The sequence below is a fragment of the Ambystoma mexicanum genome, chromosome 13 (assembly GCF_040938575.1).
Source record: "Ambystoma mexicanum isolate Mex_15411 chromosome 13, UKY_AmexF1_1, whole genome shotgun sequence".
Lineage (NCBI taxonomy): Eukaryota > Metazoa > Chordata > Amphibia > Caudata > Ambystomatidae > Ambystoma > Ambystoma mexicanum.
This window is the reverse complement of record NC_090938.1, coordinates 253854601-253873539: the sequence shown is the minus strand read 5'-3', so window position 1 is coordinate 253873539 and position 18939 is coordinate 253854601. Positions and strand designations below refer to the sequence as shown.

Genomic DNA, 18939 nt, shown 5'->3' with positions numbered 1-18939 from the left:
ATGCAAGCCTTCTGCAGATCCAGAGGTAAATCACCCTCTTCCTTTACTGTGCAGGAACAATTTAAGTGTTTTCCCTGAAGGAAGTTGTGAAATTGCAACTGCCAGTTCCTCTTCTGAGATTTCGACCTCCAGGTCATGTTTTTGTTGAGAAGAAAGTTGTGGAATAGTGATGTATTGTAGTGTCTCAAGACTTAATGGGTTGGCCAGTATCTAGGGGATTTCGATACAGGGTTTTGTAATCTGCAAATGCCTCTGCAATTTTTGTCACCCGAGACCACTCCGCCCTGTCCATCTGTCAGTGCCCCAACAAGTCTACTATCTTCATCCCTTTTTTCCAACCATGTGAGCAACCTCCCAGCCTTATAGCCTGTTTCATAAATTCAACATCTAATCCAAGTGGGCCTGTTTTGCATCATCTAAAGCTACGTTCCTGAGCATCACCCTTGCCAACAGAAGACATCTGTGTGTTTTGCTGCCGAATTTGATTTGAGAAAGTCTTCCTTTTGGCCTTGTCCGCACTGCCACTATTTTTTGTATTTGGGTTTCACGTTTAGCAGAAACCAGGGATACAAGTTTCCCTCTAAGCACTGCTTTATAACTTTTCCAGAGTGTCACTGGGTTATCGACTGACCCATCATTGTTTGCAAAGTATTCTTCAGTTTTAGTGGTAATGCCCTCCTCCATTCCCGGGAAACCAAGATAATTATTTAGGCTCCAGCCCACCCTTTGTTTAGATCCTTCTTCTTTAAGCTCCATGAGAAGCGGTTCATGGTCAGATATTCTTCTAGCTAGGAATGTATGGACGTCTTAATGCGGACAAAAAAGTGGTCTATACAGGACATCGATGCATGAGCCCCTGAGTGGAATAAGAAGCCTGTGCCTTGAGTGCATGGCCCGCCACATATCACAAAGACCAAGTGCGGACGCAAATGTGTATAATTAATGGGTATGTCAGGGTTCCCACATCAGAGTTGTCTGATTTGTAAGTGGGTCCAGAACGTCATTAGTCTCTCCCACTGATCCACTCTCCGCTTGGTGGGACACTAGTAAGTTCTGAATGTGATCAAGGAGTTCCATGGAGAGTGGTGATGGTGCGTATACTGCCAGGATGCCAATGGTGCCTCCACCCCCACAAACTCCCTCCTAATCAGCAAAAATCTGCTCTGTGAATCGTGCTTAACTGTAAGGGTCTTAAGTGTCAACCTTTTGTGTATGAGAATTAGAACACCCCAAGACCCCCTGGAGAACCCGTCATGCATGGTGGACCTATAGTTAGTCAGTTTAAAGAAGGGACAGTCCGAACCAGCAAGGTGTGCTTCAGTTAGAAGGGCCATATGAGGGTGGGAAGGGAGGGGGTAGTATCTCTTCAGGAGTTGTAGCACCAGCCCTCTTAGTGCGGGAGAAGAGGCCATTGACATTCCATGTCATGAGCCTTTAATTCCAACATGTAATCTCAGTTTCCATCTAAATATAAGGTAAAAACTGTGCGTCTAAATGGCCCGGGTAGGGAAGATTCATCAGTGGTATGTGATCCGACTAACAAGGTGTGCACATGTGTACCACTTCTGTATGAAGGCGCTCTGTGGTGCATATTGCATCCTCCGATTCGGATATACGTGTCTCTGCATCCTGCATTGTAAAAGCTAATTGGTGCAGATCATGGCGAAGTAAAGAAACATCAGAGCTGAGCCCATCAATCTTCCCCTCCATTTGGTTTCTGGAGTCTGCAATGGCACTTATTACATCTGCAAGGGAAAGATCAATGGATGGCGGTTGGTGTTATGTTATGTTACTTTGGATTTATATAGCGCCTTATGTACCATTGGTATGATCTCAAGGCGCTGGTAGGTTGAACGCCCTTGGGAACCGAAGTTCAAGTCAGTAGAGAGAGGGAGAGAGTCATAAGGTGCATGTGAGCACAGGATATGTGTGCAGCAGGTGTGGTATTCGTGTGATAGCTGCTTCTTAGCGGTAGGTGGTGTGGTTGGGAGATCAAGAGTTTGTGTTCATTCTGGCAGGTTGTTATCCAGACCGATTCTGGCTGTGTTAGGCCTGAGGAGAACGCCTAGACTGGAGGGTGTGTAACGAGCTGTGTTTAGTTAGGATGATGGGGAGTATGAGGCAAGTGATGGTATGAGAACAGCTATACCGAATGGTGTCATAGTATCGCTGTGTTTTAGTTGAGTGGTGGTGTAAAGAAGAGAATAAGCGTGGCGAAGTGATATGATGGTTTACCATAGGTGCTTGAGATTGAGCACACTCCAAACCGTTCCATGCACTCCAAACCGTTCCATGCACTCCAAACCGTTCCATGCACACCAAACCGTCCCATGCACTGTACACCGTTAGATTCACTCAGTTATGTGCACTCCAACCATTCTGTGCACTCCAACCATTTTATGCACTCGTAAAAGGTAGATTGTAGGTAGATTGTTTAGGAATGGTCGGGGTGCACACCGTGTATATATCAATTTTGTTTTGCGACCCAGATTTCTTGTTTTTGTCCTTTAACCGTTTGTGCCAAAGCAACAGAGGGGCACAGTGGCTACCCATCCTCACTGGGTAAAAGGTGCCAGCTAATGGTGTTGTAGAGCACTTTACAGAGGGGCCCCGTGGAGAAATGATTGCCTTGTATGCCTGAGCAGTTATCTGCTTCTATGTGAATCAGAGTTATCAGTTTCATCAGAGACCACGAATCGTTGCGGGTGAACCGCTTTCTCAAGATTAGTACGCTCCACAGCCACCATTGCGAGAACTTATTTTGGGTAGCACCGCTCTCTTTGTAAGGGTGTGTGTGGGGGAGAGGGGGGACATGAGGACCAGCATCAGCAATCGAACTAAAAATATAACCAACATGGTGCACTCTTGACCCATGCGACAGGAAAAACAAATTGCCACAACAAACTTGCCTTCAAAAATGGTTTGTACCCTGACAAAACCAATAAAACGTTCTGTTTTGACCAGCGTTTGTAGGTCATGAACAAGGGAACAAGCCATTTTTCCTAGTGGTAAAAAATGAAATATCATCTCCATTGCCTACTCATGCATACATGTACCCCAGAGGGTCAAGTTCCACTTGAGCTCGGGTTACATGGAGTATAATTCCCAATCTAAACTGCGTTTATAAGTTGTGCCGCTTATATCGACAAGCAATGTACGACTAGTACTCCATCTCCATGAACATCTACCATTAAATAATAAGTGATGATCATTGTGCTCTTACTAGCACTATATAGTACTCTTGCTACATTTTTATATTGCACATATTTACAAGTTAAGGCACAGGGAGCTTAAGCTCTTTGTCTAAAATGCACAGTTCCATTGATAATGTGCCCAAACCGAGATTGGACTCTGAGTCTCCAAGATTCCAAGGTCCGCAATGAAGCCGTTAGACCACATCTCCATTCTACTTTTAGCTTACCCAAATTCTTGAGGGCTTTTAGAATAGAAAGTATGTTGCCTTCAGGTCTGTCATTATATAGGTAATGCATTTGCCACAAAAATACACCCAATATCTCTGTTTTTCTCCTTCTTAATCTAAGATTGTGCCTGGCGACCTGGCAAGGTAGCATAGCAGGTTAAGTACTTGCCTGAGAGATATGTGCCTGTAACCTGCAGTGACAGGTTTGAATCCCATCAGTGCCAACTCGCCCCTTTCTTTCCTAAAGTTGTTAAATTGCGCATCAATGAGTTTTGTGGTAATAACATGTTAATAAGTTCTATATACAATGTCATCATTAGTATTATAAGCCTTCCGATAACCAAATTATAGGTAGTACTGGGTGCCCTTGTTGCAAAACTGTGATAAAACATACAATTATTTTTCCTGGGATCTAGAAGGGGAATATAATATTCTATTCTCTGTTTTCTTGCATACTCCATTTTAATCGTTTTAATGTCCTCTTTATGCAACAGATGAAAGAACATTGAAAAGGCAAACCAAGAATGAGTCTGCTGAGGAATGTGCAGAAAAAAACCTTAATTTCAAAGTTTGCTCCAGGAAGGCCAAAGTGAAGATCATCCAGCTCTCTGAAAGGAATACTGACTCTAAAGACCACCTGTGGTTAGAAGATAATCTGATGTTAAGGGGCGAGAAAGCTACTCAGAATGCAAGTAGTTTTATTAACGACGCACACGCCAGCATGAAGGAAGCTTCCTCCAAAATGTGGAAATCTGATATCAATGTTGACTGTGAGACTAGTTTGTGGAATGCACAGTCTTTCATAATTCAAGAAAATAGTTTTTCAGAATGTAAGAATACCTCCATGGAGAACATTAATGTTCCAGAACACCAAGGCACACAAATTGAATGGTCTTTTAAGGAGAGGTATTTCAAATGTGACTTATGTGAAAGAAGCTTTAATCAGAAGGGGCATCTGAATCGGCATCAGAGAACTCATACTGGAGAGAAACCTTATCATTGCTCTGTTTGCAAGAGACGTTTTAGCCACAACCACAGTCTTCTGAGACACCAAAGAATACATACAGGAGAGAGACCATTTAAATGCACATTATGTATGATAAGTTTCAAGTGGAAGGAAGGTCTTCGTCGACATCAGTTAACACATGTAGGCCCCAGTTTCGTTAACAAATAACAGATCTACTTCGGGCAAACGCAGTTTTACGGTAGTAATCGTGATATGGTGGACACATGTAACAAAAATGTTTATGAATTACCTTGTGAACTGAGAAACCTATGCACTCCAATCAAAGCGACAGCAGTGGAAAATTAAAAGTGCAAAAAACACATCGAGTAAGAATCCTAGAATTGCAGATGATTCTGTGGAGCATTTTGGAATTCATTGTGCTACCTTGTTGGTTGCAACAAATAGAAATGCAGTGTAGTACTAGTTTACAAAGAGTCATTTGGGGGTGTTCACAGCTTTGAAGCTGTTTTGGCTTGGGCAGGTGGGGAACAATTTTGGTGGCCGGGCCAAACTTACTGTTGATGGTAATATCTCTGTCCTGGGTGATGTTGTTCTCAATAAGTCACATGAGAACATCAAATTATTTTGAGTTTGTATTGTAAAATGCAATACAAGAAAAGGCAATTGGGGCTCTGAGTCTGAAGGCGAGCCCTGTAGGTCATCTCTCAACCTCAAAAAGGTCTCAAACACTCCTAGCCCAGGCGTTCTACTCTCAAAGGTCTTGACACAATATCAGTTCACTAAAGCCAAGGTACTACTGTCTGACCTGGCCTCAACCTATGGGGGCCTAAAGGCCATAGCCTTATCACTCTAACCCCCTCAGGGACTTCCTATGTGATCTAAACCAGGGCTGTCTGGTGGCTCTGTCGTACCCTTTCTCTTGTGGCAGTCTTGCATTCCCTCTCCTCACTGTCTCCTGTATCCTAACTCCTCTTCCCTACTCCACCCCTACCTATTAGTTTGCTTCTCATTCCACTCTCTACTCTCCTTCCTGTTCTTATCACTCTGCTCAATTTTCCCGTCTCACCTCTCTGCTAGCCTCCTATCTGCATTCCCTCCTAAATCTCCTGATCTTACCCCTTTATAATTTCACCCATTCACCTCCAAACACACAACATGGGTTACCACTCTCTCAATTCTAACACCTTACTCACTCTTTCTAAGCCTACTAAATCTCTCCTCCAAGTCCTTCACCTGCTGCACACTCGTCTCTTGGTCCCCTTTACTTCCTCCAACCTCATCCAAATACCTTTCACTGCAGGCTGACTCTGCTGGCTTTTTATAACTCTCCCCTTCCTGTCTTGAAGCTTCCTTGTGCCTCCATTGGACACTTCTGTTCTGCCAGCTGCTTCCCTGGGCTAATCTCTTTCTGGTCCAATCCCAACTCCTCCCTTTGTGGGATGGAACTTTTCGGGAAGTCTTCATTTGGGTGTTTATCCCTGCCCCCTTTTCAGGCTCCATTTTTGATCAGCCTCCCATGTGGTTTCTGGCACATTATGTCCTCCTAGTCCTTTTATTGGTTTGGTTAGTCATTGTTCAAAAAGAGTTTGGGGTGTGCTCCCTCGTCTCCCCTAGTATTGTGTAGTACCTTTCTGGTTCCAGTTCCACTGCCCCTGCTCAGGCTAGAGATTGTGGGGTGGGTATAGGTATCTCCCGTTTGGATCCTTATTGCATTTGTACATCAGAAAACACTTCTTACCTCCTGTTCCTGGCCAGGTCCTATCCTTACCCAAGCACATTTTGATACTTGTCGTTTTTCTCTGGACTAGTCTGCTTCCCGGGATCCATTATCTATTCCAGGAATATGTGAAGTCTGGTGGATGCTGGTAGATGTAGCCTGTTGTCAAGATGGCAGGTAATTCTGTTTGCCATGGCTACAAGGAGTTACCCAAAAATTAAAGAGATCTAGCAAGGCAGAGACTGATGGGCAGTGGGAGAGCGAAAGAGGTACTAATAACCATGTGTGACTCAAAACCTACCCGAAAGACAGGTATGGCGGTCCCTCTGAGCTCCCTCAGATCTCCTCTGGGGTTAATCTTGGACTGAAGGCTGCCTATCTGCGTTTGAGAGGAGTCCTTTGGGCCGACTGACAGTGCCGTATCCCTGGCCCTGTCACACTTGGAAAAAGTTGACGATCTTGTTCGAGACATTACAATAGGTTAGGAAGATGAGGAATACAATCAGTCTTCCGAATGTGTCCTGTGGTTTTCCCGGGTTGATTTTGGGAAAATGCAACCAACATTAATTATCTTTTGCGCTTGATCGCTTCTAGGAATGATTTGAAAGTTACCAGATGGGGCATTTGTTGAGGTATGCCTATGAAATAGCCATCAGCAAATTGCAGAATATAAATTGTAAGTTCCATACTGATTACCAAGATTCAATATGGTTTAAATGTAGCACTCAATAGCGGGGTACATCCTTCAACCATTCTTAATAGTGGGTTTGAGTGATTATGCTAGTAGACCACATTTTTTTGAATGAGATAAATCGGTAAAGCCTTTTGACCAAATAATGACTGGTTATGGATTAGTGAAATGTGAGTGTAAAAAAAATGTTGAGGCTTGTGGAATCTGCTTAGATCAAATGCTCTGCATAGGCCAACATCTAGTGGAAGCTGCAGAGTATTAGTTAGTTTTTCGAAACTCGAAAATGGGCGTCGACCTAGGGTGTGCCAGTAATACTATCCCTAGTGTGACGTCCACTGTACCTATGATCCCTCACGCATATAGGATCTTCAGATTGTTTTTTCCGCCATACTTGTCGGAAGCATAGTTGCATAGTTCCCTGGCTTTCAGCCATTTGTGATTAATTATTCATAAATTCCCCGTTCCTCTTATCCCACATCGAGACTCCGAAGATTGACGCCGGTACTGAAGAACGAACAGCCGTTGAGACTGCACAACAGACTTTGGGCCTTGGAAGGCCTCTGGCCTCGGCCCGGGCCTCGGAAGGCTTCTGGCCTCGGCCCTGCAAGTAGGGAGAGTTGGGGGTGGACATACTCGCACTCGTTTATTTCCTACATACACTCGCCCGCTGCCTTATATTAACATATGGAGAGTACTCCTTTTAAATTCTGCCCCAAGTGCAACCGTAAGTTCCCTTGGGTGGATAAGCATAACACCTGTAATCTGTTTGCCTAGGGACCACCCCGAAGCCAATTGCAGAGCATGTAAACTCTTTAAAGCTAAAACACTTAGGGTCCGCTCCACCAAACGTTGGGCCCATTACGCCAGGCAACTCAAGGCATGGACGCTGTGGGTTCCTTCAGTGATGGCAGCAACACTGCTTTTTCGGACGGCGAGGGCACTGGAGTGTCGTTGGACACCCAAGCACGCGCCCCCGACCTTGGAGGACTGCCCGGCGGGGCAGTTATGGGGACCACACCGAGCGGCATGAGCGCTACCCATACACCTACATCTAAACATACTAACCCCTCCTGAGACTCGACACGTCGAGCGATCGGCAGAAAAGGCACAAAGGTAGCGGTCCGCAGAATTGGTGTCCTCTGGGCGTTCCAGATCTCAATCGCCTCACGACACACAGCAACCGTCTACGATTGCTAAGAGTGCCACGCTTCCTAAAGTCGCTGAGATTTGGTCGTCGGAAGACGAAACTGACCTCCACCCCCAAGCAGCACGTTCAAAGTCAGCTCCGGCAGTTCGTTCTACGTCTGTCTCCGAGTCTCGACGTCCCCCCTCTAAATCTTTCTACCCTACGGAACTTGCCTCCGAATCTCGACGCCACGCAGCGAAAGATTCAGGGAAGTCCAAGGAGTCGGGGAAACAAGCCTCCACACATGGAAAAGGAGGCAAACAGAAAAAACTGTCAGAACACCAGGTTCAGAAGGACAAACATAGATCTTCTGAAAAGACCAAGACCCCTGACCCTGTCACTAAGCCTAAGGTTGTCCCTCCCACTCCAGAGGATATGGGAATGGAAGATGAACCTCAACAAGAGGTGATCATTCCCGGTTCTAAGGAATGGAGCGCTGAAGACATCGACGGGGTGATGAGACGAATATCTTTTATGGCAAATTTTTATGAGAAAAATCCTGATTACTTTCTGAGCTATCGGAATACCCCTGCTACCTCTTCTCCTTCCGTATCCAAAGACCCTCAGCCTCCTAGTAAGAGACCTTGCACTGAGACTTTCGGACCCACTCACTATTCAACCTTACCATCAGTATGCTGAAGATCCAGGCATACAAAAAATGGACGACCAGGCAGGGGTCGAATATTATGGGGACGATGAGGACCTGGATGAGGATGAGGAGGAGGAAGACGAGGCAGAGGCCTATAGTCTCGACTGGCCTATTCCCAAGGACCCACCGGTGAATGACTCACCTGTGGATAATCAGCCATTACTAAATGAGGTCTCAGCTAAAGCTACAGAGCACATTCAGCCAGTCAAGTGGCACAGCGAGTAGAGCGCTCGCTTTGACATCCGTGCAGAGCCTGCTAACGCAGGTTCGAATCCCGGCGGGGCCAAACTCAGCCTCTCATCCTTCTGAGCTCGATAAATGAGCACCACACCGTGGGTAATAATAAGCAGCGCTCAGATACCTGAGGGTTCGTAGCGCTATATAAATGCCAAATTAATATTATTCAGATAGACACTCGAGGGGCTCAAGAAGAGCGGGACTTTGCAGAGGAAATTATGGGGGTTAGGAAATCCGTTGCCCAAGCCATACCAATTCTGAAATCCATTCAACGCAGAATTGACCCCTAACCTTACCCGGGAAGTCAACCCAAGAATAGAAAAATTATTCAGGGCTGCCCCCTCCGACCCACTTCATATAAAGGGTCAGCTTAAACCCGACTCTTTGGTTGCAACTACCAGAAAGAGGGCGGGTACACCTCTAGCATCCTCTGAAGCTCCCCCAGACAAGGAGAGCAAGAGGATACATGGGCTAGGAAGGAAAGTGGCTTCCACCTCCGCTTACCAGGCAAGAATTGCTAATACCACCACTCTGCTGGCAAGTTACAATTGTAACCAATGGGAGCAGGTAGCTGCCCTCATTGCCTCCGCACCTGAACCTCTAAAGGGCCAGTTGGCCCAGATTGCGTCAGAAGGGAGATCGGTGTCCGGATGCATTCTCAAGGCGACTTTTGACGCGGCAGACAATGCAGGCCGGCTCATCGCAGAAAGCACAGTCATCAAGAGACACGCTTGGCTAAGGCAGTCGGGGGTTTAAACCCGAGACACAAGCCACTCTAATCGACATGCCGGTGGAACCAAATGTTTTGTTTGGGAAAGCGGTGGAAGAGGCACTCAAAACAAAAGGTGAATATGAGACCCTTAGGTCCCTTGGTCAGCTAACCAATAAACCCACGAACCAACAAGGGAACAATTTTCGTCGCTCCCGCTGCCAAAATTCCCAAAAGAGGGTCCAATTTCTCCCAAGGGCAAGGAACATCGTGGGGAAACAACCAACAGGGTACCCAGAATTTCACCAGAGGTCAAAAAAGGGGTCGTGGTAGAGGGAGAGGCAGCCCAGGTAGAGGCGGTACGCCTCCCAACAGTGACGCTCTGCTCAGGGTCCCTTCCCATGCACCCCCAGTAGGGGGGTGGGGAGGGGCGCATTTCAAGCTTCACCCGCGCATGGGAGGGGATCACATCGGACAGATGGGTGCTGTCCACAGTGTCCGCGGTATACTGCATCGAATTGTTGGAGTGCCCCCGCGACCATCCTCCAAGACAGAAAATACACTCCTTGGAGCACCAAAGAATACTCCTCAAGGAGATCGTCATTCTTCTTGCAAAGCATGCGATGGAACTCATCCCGGTCAACCGGGTAAACGAGGGTATTTATTCAACTTATTTCCTTGTGCCAAAAAAAGATCTAACAATGTGCCCAGTATTAGACTTGCGCCCTGCAAACAAGTATGTCAAGCCTAAAAATGTTTGCATGACTACCTTCCAAGAAGTAATCCCTCTACTAAAAAAGGGAGATTACATGGCAACATTGGACATGAAAGATGCCTATTTTCATATTTGCATGTTCCCAGCGCACAGAAGATTCTTGCGCGCTTCAAGCTGGACAGTCAGCACTACCAGTTCAAGGTGTTGCCCTTCGGTATAGCCTCGGGTCCAAGGGTGTTCACCAAGGCACTGGCTGTGGTGGCGGCGCACCTACGCAGGGAGGCAATCTCAGTGTACACATACCTGGACGACTGGCTCATCACAGTGGAGACCCCAGTAATTTGCAGATCCAACATCCAAAGAACGATCAACCTCCTCTTCGAATTGGTCTTCTCAATAAACGAGAAAAAAATCCAACCTGGTGCCAAGCACCTCCAAACAGTTCTTACGAGCTGTCCTAAACATTCAAGAGGGGTTGGCCTTTCCATCGGAGGAAAGAATTCTGAATCTATTACTGCAAATTACTCTGTCCGGTCATCAGATAAGGGTTCGCAAAGCAATGTGTTTGCTAGGCATGATGGCGTCATGTATTTACCTGGTTCCCCACGTGCGCCTGCGCATGTGACCCATGCAGGAAAGGTTGGCGAAACTGGTCTCAGGCAAGTGGTCAGTGGGACGATCTAGTGGTCGTTTCGCCAACGCTAGTACAGAGTCTTCGCTGGTGGACAAGAGAGAATCTTTCAAAGGGGAAACCCTTTTACGATCCAGAAATACAGGCTGTAGTCACTACAGACGCGTCCCCCTCAGGATGGGGAGCACACCTCCTTCACCACACAGCGCAGGGCCTCTGGCCTCACACAGTGGCCAAGAATCGCATCAACCTGCTAGAACTTCTGGCAGTCTTCAGAGCGCTTTGAGCATTTGAACTCTGGCTATCGAACCTGTCAGTGCAGATCCTAACGGACAGCACAACAGCAATGTTTTGCATAAACAAACATGGGGGGGCACTTGTTCACCAAATTTGTCCAAGCTTGCCCAGAAAATTTGGATATGGGCACTCAGACAGAACATTTACCTGTCATCTCAACATGTTCCAGGGGATCTCAATTCACTAGCAGACGCTTTGAGTAGAGACCGTCTCCTGGAAGAACACGAATGGTGTCTACATGAGGAAGTCGTAGGAGACTTCTTGTCACAGTGGGGTTTCCCCACTATAGACCTATTCGCCACAAGCGAAAATAGACAATGCCCAGGATTCGCATCCAGGTTCCCCCAGCCAGGCTCCAAGGGGAACGCTCTATGGATGAACTGGTTGGGGATGTTTGCCTACACTTTTCCGCCAACCCCTCTGATGAGGAAGGTCGTCAACAAGATGCACAGGGAATGGATGACGCTCATCCTAGTTTCTGCCATGTGGGCGAGACAACCGTGGTTCCCGCACCTGCGCAAACTGGCAGTGTGCGAACCCATCAGACTCCTGTGCTGGCACAACCTACTATTCCTTTACGAAGGACAAACCGTGCATCCTCAACCCAGCTCGATGAACTTGGCAGCATGGCTCCTGAAGTCATAGAGTTTGGCCATCTCAATCTACCACAGAGATGCATGGATATCCTAAAAGAATCAAGGAAACCAAACACAAGACACTGTTACTTTGATAAATGGAAGTGATTTGTTATTTGGTGCCAGAATAAACAAATCAACCCGGTTTATTTGCACTCCTTCCAATATTGTCACCTACATGCTCCACCTGCTGGACGCAGGGTTGGTATTTAATTCACTCAAGGTACACCTAGCGGCGCCGTCAGCCTACACCACCTCCCATAACAAGGTGTCGTGGTGGAAAGTACCAGTGGTTAAGGCCTTGATGGAAGGGGTAAAGAGACTCCACCCTCCAATTTCGAACCCACCACCAGGATGGGACCTTAATGTGGTGCTTGCTAAACTCATGCCCCCCCCCCCTTGACCTATAAAACTGCCTTCTTAGTAGCCATTACATCCATAAGAAGGGTCAGTGAAATTCAGGATCTGTCAGTGCAGGATCCTTTCTTTACTGTTCATAAGGATAAACTGGTTCTGCGCACTCACCCTAGGTTCTCGCCTAAGTTAATTTCAAAATTCCATGTTAACCAGTCCATTGAGCTACCGGCCTTCTTCCAAGAACCCAAAAGCTCTGCTGAGGTGAAACTACACACACTAGACGTGCGAAGAGCGCTCCTCTACTAGGTAGACAAGACCAGACCGCTAAGAAAGACAGATCAACTGTTTGTCTCCGTAGCTACAGGCAGAGAAGGAGATTGCGTCTCTAAAGGTGCCATCTCTAAATGGATAATCAAATGTATCCAGCTGTGTTACTCCCTTTCAGAAAAAACGCTGCCTTTTACGCCAGGGGCCCACTCTACAAGAGGCACGGGGCCACTCTGGCTTTTATTGCAAATGTACCCCTTAACACCATTTGCAAAGCAGCTACGTGGAGCTCTATTCACACCTTTACTCAGCACTACTGCATTGACACTCATTCCAAGACAGATACTCAAGTGGGACAAGCGGTTCTAAGACATTTATTTGCTCATGACCCTTCTTACATCCCACCTCCTTCTAACACTGCTCGCTAATCTATGCACAGCATGTGATCTAAGCAGATTCCACGAGCCTCGGAAGGGATACATTACTCACCGTAATTGTTTTTCTGATGCTTGTATCTGCTTAGATTCACATGCGCCCGCCCTTCCTCCCATCTGAGAAAAGGCGCATGGATGCTTGTAGCCTCGTCTATCTTATCTGCTTGGATACTCTGTACTCATGCTACTCCTCATGCTACATCATGTCAGAAAAAATACAATCTGAGGGTCCTACACGCGTGAAGGATCATGGGTACAGTGGACGTCACACTAGGGATAGTATTACTGGTATGCCCTAGGTTGACGTCCATTTTCGAGTTTCGAAAAACAAACTAATACTCCGCAGCTTCCACTAGATGTCGGCCTATGCACAGCATGTGAATCTAAGCAGATACAAACATCAGAAATACGATTACGGTGAGTAATGTATCCCATATGCAATTTGCTGGCATTCTCACTTGCATAACTCCAATGATGAGAAGAGACAATCTTTGCACTGTCTCCTGTATGAAAACCCCTAATGTTCATTGGATGCCGGAAGATCGAGAATCGGAATCATAAAGAGCCATTGTAGGTTATGTCAAAGGAGGATGTTTAAAATCTAAGTGCCTTTTGAGGTTTGCTGGTAAGGTGATTTCCCTTGACTTTGTATAATCCTATGTTATTTGATTGTATGAAGGTGAGCTGGTGCTGGCTTAAGAAAAAGCATCTGGAAAGTGTCTGGAATACCTCTCCTTCCGATGGGGGAAAATGTAGTAATGGGAACTTGGGGGTTTGGAGCATGATAGATTAATTCATTCATTTTGGCATTTGTTATAGCGCCTTTCAACATAATTATGGTCCCCACACACTTTTGGTTGAACATCCTTGGAGGGACCGGAGTCCAAAAATGGGGGAGAATTTAGGAGGTGCTCTTATGCTTGTGTTCATTTCAGCCTTTAGTTATGGGAGGGTGGCCAAGACATTCTAGTGAACTTTCTGGTTATTTCAAGTAATTTATCATGCCTATCCCTAACTGGAAGATTATAGATAATATTATTTAATACAGTTCATGGAATTCCCTCTGTTTCCTTTTCACTGGATTTTTTGGCAAGAAGAGGTACTGCCTTGTGAAGTCGTATTGTTGACATTGAAGGTTTACCTCAATGCTTTAGTCAGGTGTTTCTCCGCTCTTAGACAAGGTGTATAGGCAACCTTTTTTACACTGGATGGGGTTTATCAGTTAATAAATCTCCTGGAAATGTTCATGCTGTATATCTTGGATATATTGTATAAGAATTGTAGTGTTTTTCTGTCGTGGAGACTTTCTATAGGTAGTCAATTCTTGCTCCCCTTTCCCTTATTTAAACCTTGAGCTCCCTTGTTTTCTTACAGTCTGCATGTATATTCAGCTCATGTTTGCTCCCTTACTTTTTTCAAGATAGGGTGAGGGTCTGGTGTCAGGTTATTTTGGTAGTTACTATGAGTATATTGTGCAATTTACTCAATGCTTTCTTCAATTGATTTCTGAATTTGTATTGTATGTATGATGCTTCGATGTCCCAATCAAATAAAATATTTATACTAAAAATAATGAACCAAATATGTGTTGTCCCAGGTTTCAAGGTCGGATGAAGGACGACAGGGCTTGGTGTTAATATGGAATACCTTTAATGAAGAATTCTAGTACAAGGTTGGACAACTCAACATTAAGATTATCTTCCCAGACAAAAATAGGTGTCAGGATGGAATTCTCCATTAAAAGGGTACATCGCTACATACCTGGGGGACCTCCACTTGCCCAATATACCTTTGCCAGAAATAGTTAATTAGGCCCTCACAACCTCAGGACCAAATGCCTTGGTTCAACTGTTCAAGCAGGGGTAGCTTGTAGGCTTTGGGGAGACCCAAAACCTTTTGTCCTGTGTCTTATCCAGATTCCGGCTTGCCATAGTTCTGTACCCCACAACTCGGTCTGTTGTACAAGTTTGTGAGCATGCAAGTTAGCGTTGTGGCAGGTAGCGAGGGTTACAGACTGGTTCCCAGTGTTGATCTTGACTTTCTCATGGTGTCTCCTTCCCCATATCTCTAAAGTTACTAAAACATCCCTGTCCTGTGCTAGTACTTCTTTCTGGTCTGATGTCAGGCCAACTTGGCCTGCTTAAGCCACCTGCTCTTACTAGCTAGGTGTTGGCACTTTCTTTCCTCTTGCTGTCTTTTACTTGCTGTCTTGATTTTTTTTTTTCTTTCTTCTTCTCCTCCTCCTCCTCCTGATGTTGTTCCCCATATCTCCTATAGACCTAGTCTACCTTTACTATTATTTCCCCTCCTCCTCATTATGCTGTTCTCTCTCCAACCTCTTCTCCGTTTACCTCGCCCTCTAAAGAAGCTGGCTCCTTGAGATTTGGAAAATACAAGACAGTGAATGGTTTAACACTACAAGGTACTGACAAATGTAGGGGGCTTTTCGACATAAGTGCAATCGTTTAGGTTTAAAACAGTCTTTATTCATTTTTTATTTGTTTATGTTTTACCTACATGACAATTAAGGTGCAACTTGGAGGACACCTGAACTAACCACCCACTTGCAAAACCACCGGGGCTAAGCTGACCCAGAATTCTGTGCAGGAGCATTGAATAATGAGCTTTACGAGTCCAGGAAGTGACTTACTAACAGAATTCAGTACCAGAGTAAATGTATTACAGCATCTTTACATTTTAAAGGGTCACACAAGGCTTGCATGTTTTCTGAACAGTCTAAAACACACATCAGTGTTTCAAACATTAGAAACCGGAGCGTACATAAATTCATTGGCAAAAGGGAGTGACATCTAGATATGGAGAAAGGTAGTGCACTTAAACTAAAACTCAGGAATACATTGCACAATGGAAAAGTGAGCGCAGGGCCATGTTTTAAAGGCTGATATTACTGTAGAGTGGTTGAGGCTAACACATAACGTAAAGTATAGGCATATGTGCATAGAAGAAGGGGGCAAATACAATGGATACCCCAGACAAGGCAGTTGACAATCCAGAGGGGCTGCAATGCGTTGCACTCACTGTGTGATTTCGCCTGACTGGAACAATCTTTTTGGGAACCAACACTGTGGGAAATGAGTTGGTGGGGTATTCGCTATACTTGCCTTCGGGATTTCCTGTGGTCCCTGTTCGAGACGTCTTACAGGTGGGTCTCTTTCTTTTTTTTAAACACTCTTTTTATTGGTTTTACAACATATGAAACATTCCCCCCCCAACTGACCTCCCTCCCACCTCCCCCCACCCCACCTCCCAGAGCAGCTTCCGAGCAGTCCCTGGTCGATTCCTTCCATGGACTGTTTGCCATAGTTCATTGCAGTTCCATTAGCTTTAGGTTGCAGTAGTTATCCTTGAGGAAAGCCAGAGTTTCTCCCAGTCTTTTGAAAAATTATGCACATTGTTCTCCATGGCATAAATTGCCCACTCTAAAGCCATGATTCCCCATATCTTCCGCAGCCAGTCCTGCAGCCTGGGTACCTCTGCGCTTTTCCATCTCTGTGCTATTAATGTCATAGCCGCAAGAGGTAGGATCACCCTCGGGCAGGACCCCTCGGGGTCTCGGTTCTCTCCCCACTGCGCCCTTGTTGATTCCTAATAGAATCTGTTCCGGAGGTCTGCTACCCCCTGGTCCACAAGCCTGCTCCTGCGCACTCTGCACGTCCCTCTGGAATGGCTCTATTTTTGGACATTTCCACCAGACGTGTTCCATCGTGCCCTCCATCCCGCACCCCCTCCAGCATTTACCTGACACCCCCGGGTATATCCTGTGAAGAAGTGCTGGCGTATAATGCCACCCGGGTAGGATTGTGTGCCATGCTTCTTGCAACTGGGGAGCCCTTGCTAATTTAGGAATCTTCCTCCACAGCCCTTTCTATTCTTCCCTTCCAATGTCCCTCCCCAGAATAAGTTCCCACCTTTGCATGTACAGCCATTGTTGCCTCGGTGTTGCATTGTCTAAAACCTTATACAAGTTAGATATCAGCCCCTTGGAGCAGTCGTTAGTCAGGAGGAACTTTTCAAATTGTGTTGGATTCCTGACCGCTGCTTCTTTAATCCTGGGATGCAATACCCAATGTCGTAATTGCGCATACCTGAGTCTCTCTCCTTCCTTCACTGTGAATTCCCTTTTACAGTCCTCAAACAAGTGTATTTCCTCCCCTTGAAACATGCCTCGCAGTCTCTCACTCCCTCCTTCCTGCCATTGTTTAAATGCCCACTTCTCCAACCCCGATGTGAATTCACCATTGTTGAAAATATGTGTGAAAGGCGAGGGGAAAGGTTGTGATTCCCCTAGACACCACTAATTTATCCCAGTTGTCCGCCACTAATTTGGTGATGGAGCTCTCATATAAATGCCTTGGCCTATGCTGTTTCGGTAGCCATAACACTTCTGCCAGCTTGTGATGGGCCACCGCCCTGTCCATTTTCACCCAATGTTTGTCTTACCTGTCTTCCTCCTCCCAGAGCCATTCTCGGATCACCCGTAGTTGCGTGGCTTCATAGTACTGTTGGACATTTGGCAGCGCTAGCCCTCCCTCCCTTCTAGATGATGATAGCAGTTGTCTGATTACTCTCGCCCTCTTACCCCTCTCCCCCAGAGGAATTCATTAGATAAGGTCTTAATTTCTTTGAAGAAACTTGTCGGTACTGCCTGGGGGATCGCTTGGAATAGGTACAACATTTGCGGAAGCGTTACCATTTTTACCGAGGCCATTCTTCCCACCCACGATATCCGAAGGGTCCTCCACTCATGGAAGTACCGTTTCACATCCTTCAACAGTGTAGGGTAGCTGGCTGCGTACCAGCCCGCCAAGGTCGCTGTGATCCTCACCCCCAAGAACCTGATTCCCCCCATCTCCATACAAAGGGGTTAGCCGTCCTCGGCGCGTCTGACTCCCCTTTCCCCAGGTTTAGGATCAGTAATTCTGATTTACCCGCGTTAACCTTCAGGCCTGAGACTGCCCCAAATTCCTCTAGCAAGGCTCTGCTCGCCCTGATGGACTCCATTGGTGTTGCCAATGTGAGCAACATATCGTCAGCAAACGCTGCCACCTTATGTTGCCCCCCCCCCCCAACGGGATGCCTCTTATCTCTTCCGATTCCCTTATTGCCTGTAATCGAGGCTCTAGGTAGATTGCATATAACATAGAGGACAAAGGGCACCCTTGCTTCATGCCCCTGATCAGCTGGAAGGTCTGGACATGACCCCATTCACTGCCACTCTTGCTGACGGCGCATGATAATTGGCCCGGACCATTTGCAGGAAGTCCCCATCGAGACCCATTTTTTGCATGACCCGAAATAAAAAAAGACCACTCCATGCAGTCACATGCTTTTTCCGCGTCTAGCGCCAGGAGGACCGCGAGAGTGTCAGTTTTTTGTACATTTTCCAATAAATGCACCACCCTCCTAATGTTATCGGCTGTTTGCCTCTCTCTAATAAATCCTGCCTGATCCGGATGGATCAGGTCCGGAAGGTGGTCCTCTAACCTGTTTGCCAAGACCTTTGTATATATTTTAGCATCTGCATTTATCAGTGCGATAGGTCTGTAGATGTTCTCTCTTCCTGATCTTTATTAGGTTTAAGGATGAGGGTTAGTCTCGCCTCTTCCATAGATGACGTAATTCTACCGGTGGACCTAAATGTATTCAAAAAGTAAGTTAAGTGCGGGGTAAACTCGTTTACAAATGTTTTATAAAATGTCACAGTATAGCCATCTGGGCCAGGGGCTTTGTTCGGTGGTAGATTGGCTATAACTCTTTACTTCCTCCTCCTTAATCCCCCGGCTGAGGGCCTCCCGTGCCTCCCTCCCAATCTTGCGCATAGTCACCCTGTCCAGGAATTCTGTCTGTAGGAGAGCTCGAGGGTTTTGAGATGAGTATAGGGATTCATAAAATGTTGCTAGCGTTTCTTGAATGTCCCCTGACCGTGTGGCCCGTTCCCCTGTTCCCGTTATCAAGGCTGTTATCGCATTTCTCCCCCCCTCAGTAGGCGCGCCAGTAGTGCGTCT

General features: G+C 46.3%; 1 protein-coding gene across 2 annotated transcripts in view; it reads left to right on the top strand.

Annotated features, from left to right (window-relative positions):
• LOC138521154 (zinc finger protein 75A-like) overlaps positions 1–14495 on the top strand; it is a 111727-nt gene extending 97232 nt beyond the window's left edge. For both annotated transcript variants that reach the window (XM_069633732.1, XM_069633733.1), the window contains one exon: positions 3916–14495. In XM_069633732.1, the coding sequence (XP_069489833.1) occupies positions 3916–4595 (680 nt within the window). In that variant the 3' untranslated portion in view covers positions 4596–14495. The remainder of the gene's footprint in view (positions 1–3915) is intronic.
• Positions 14496–18939: the final 4444 nt, after the last annotated feature.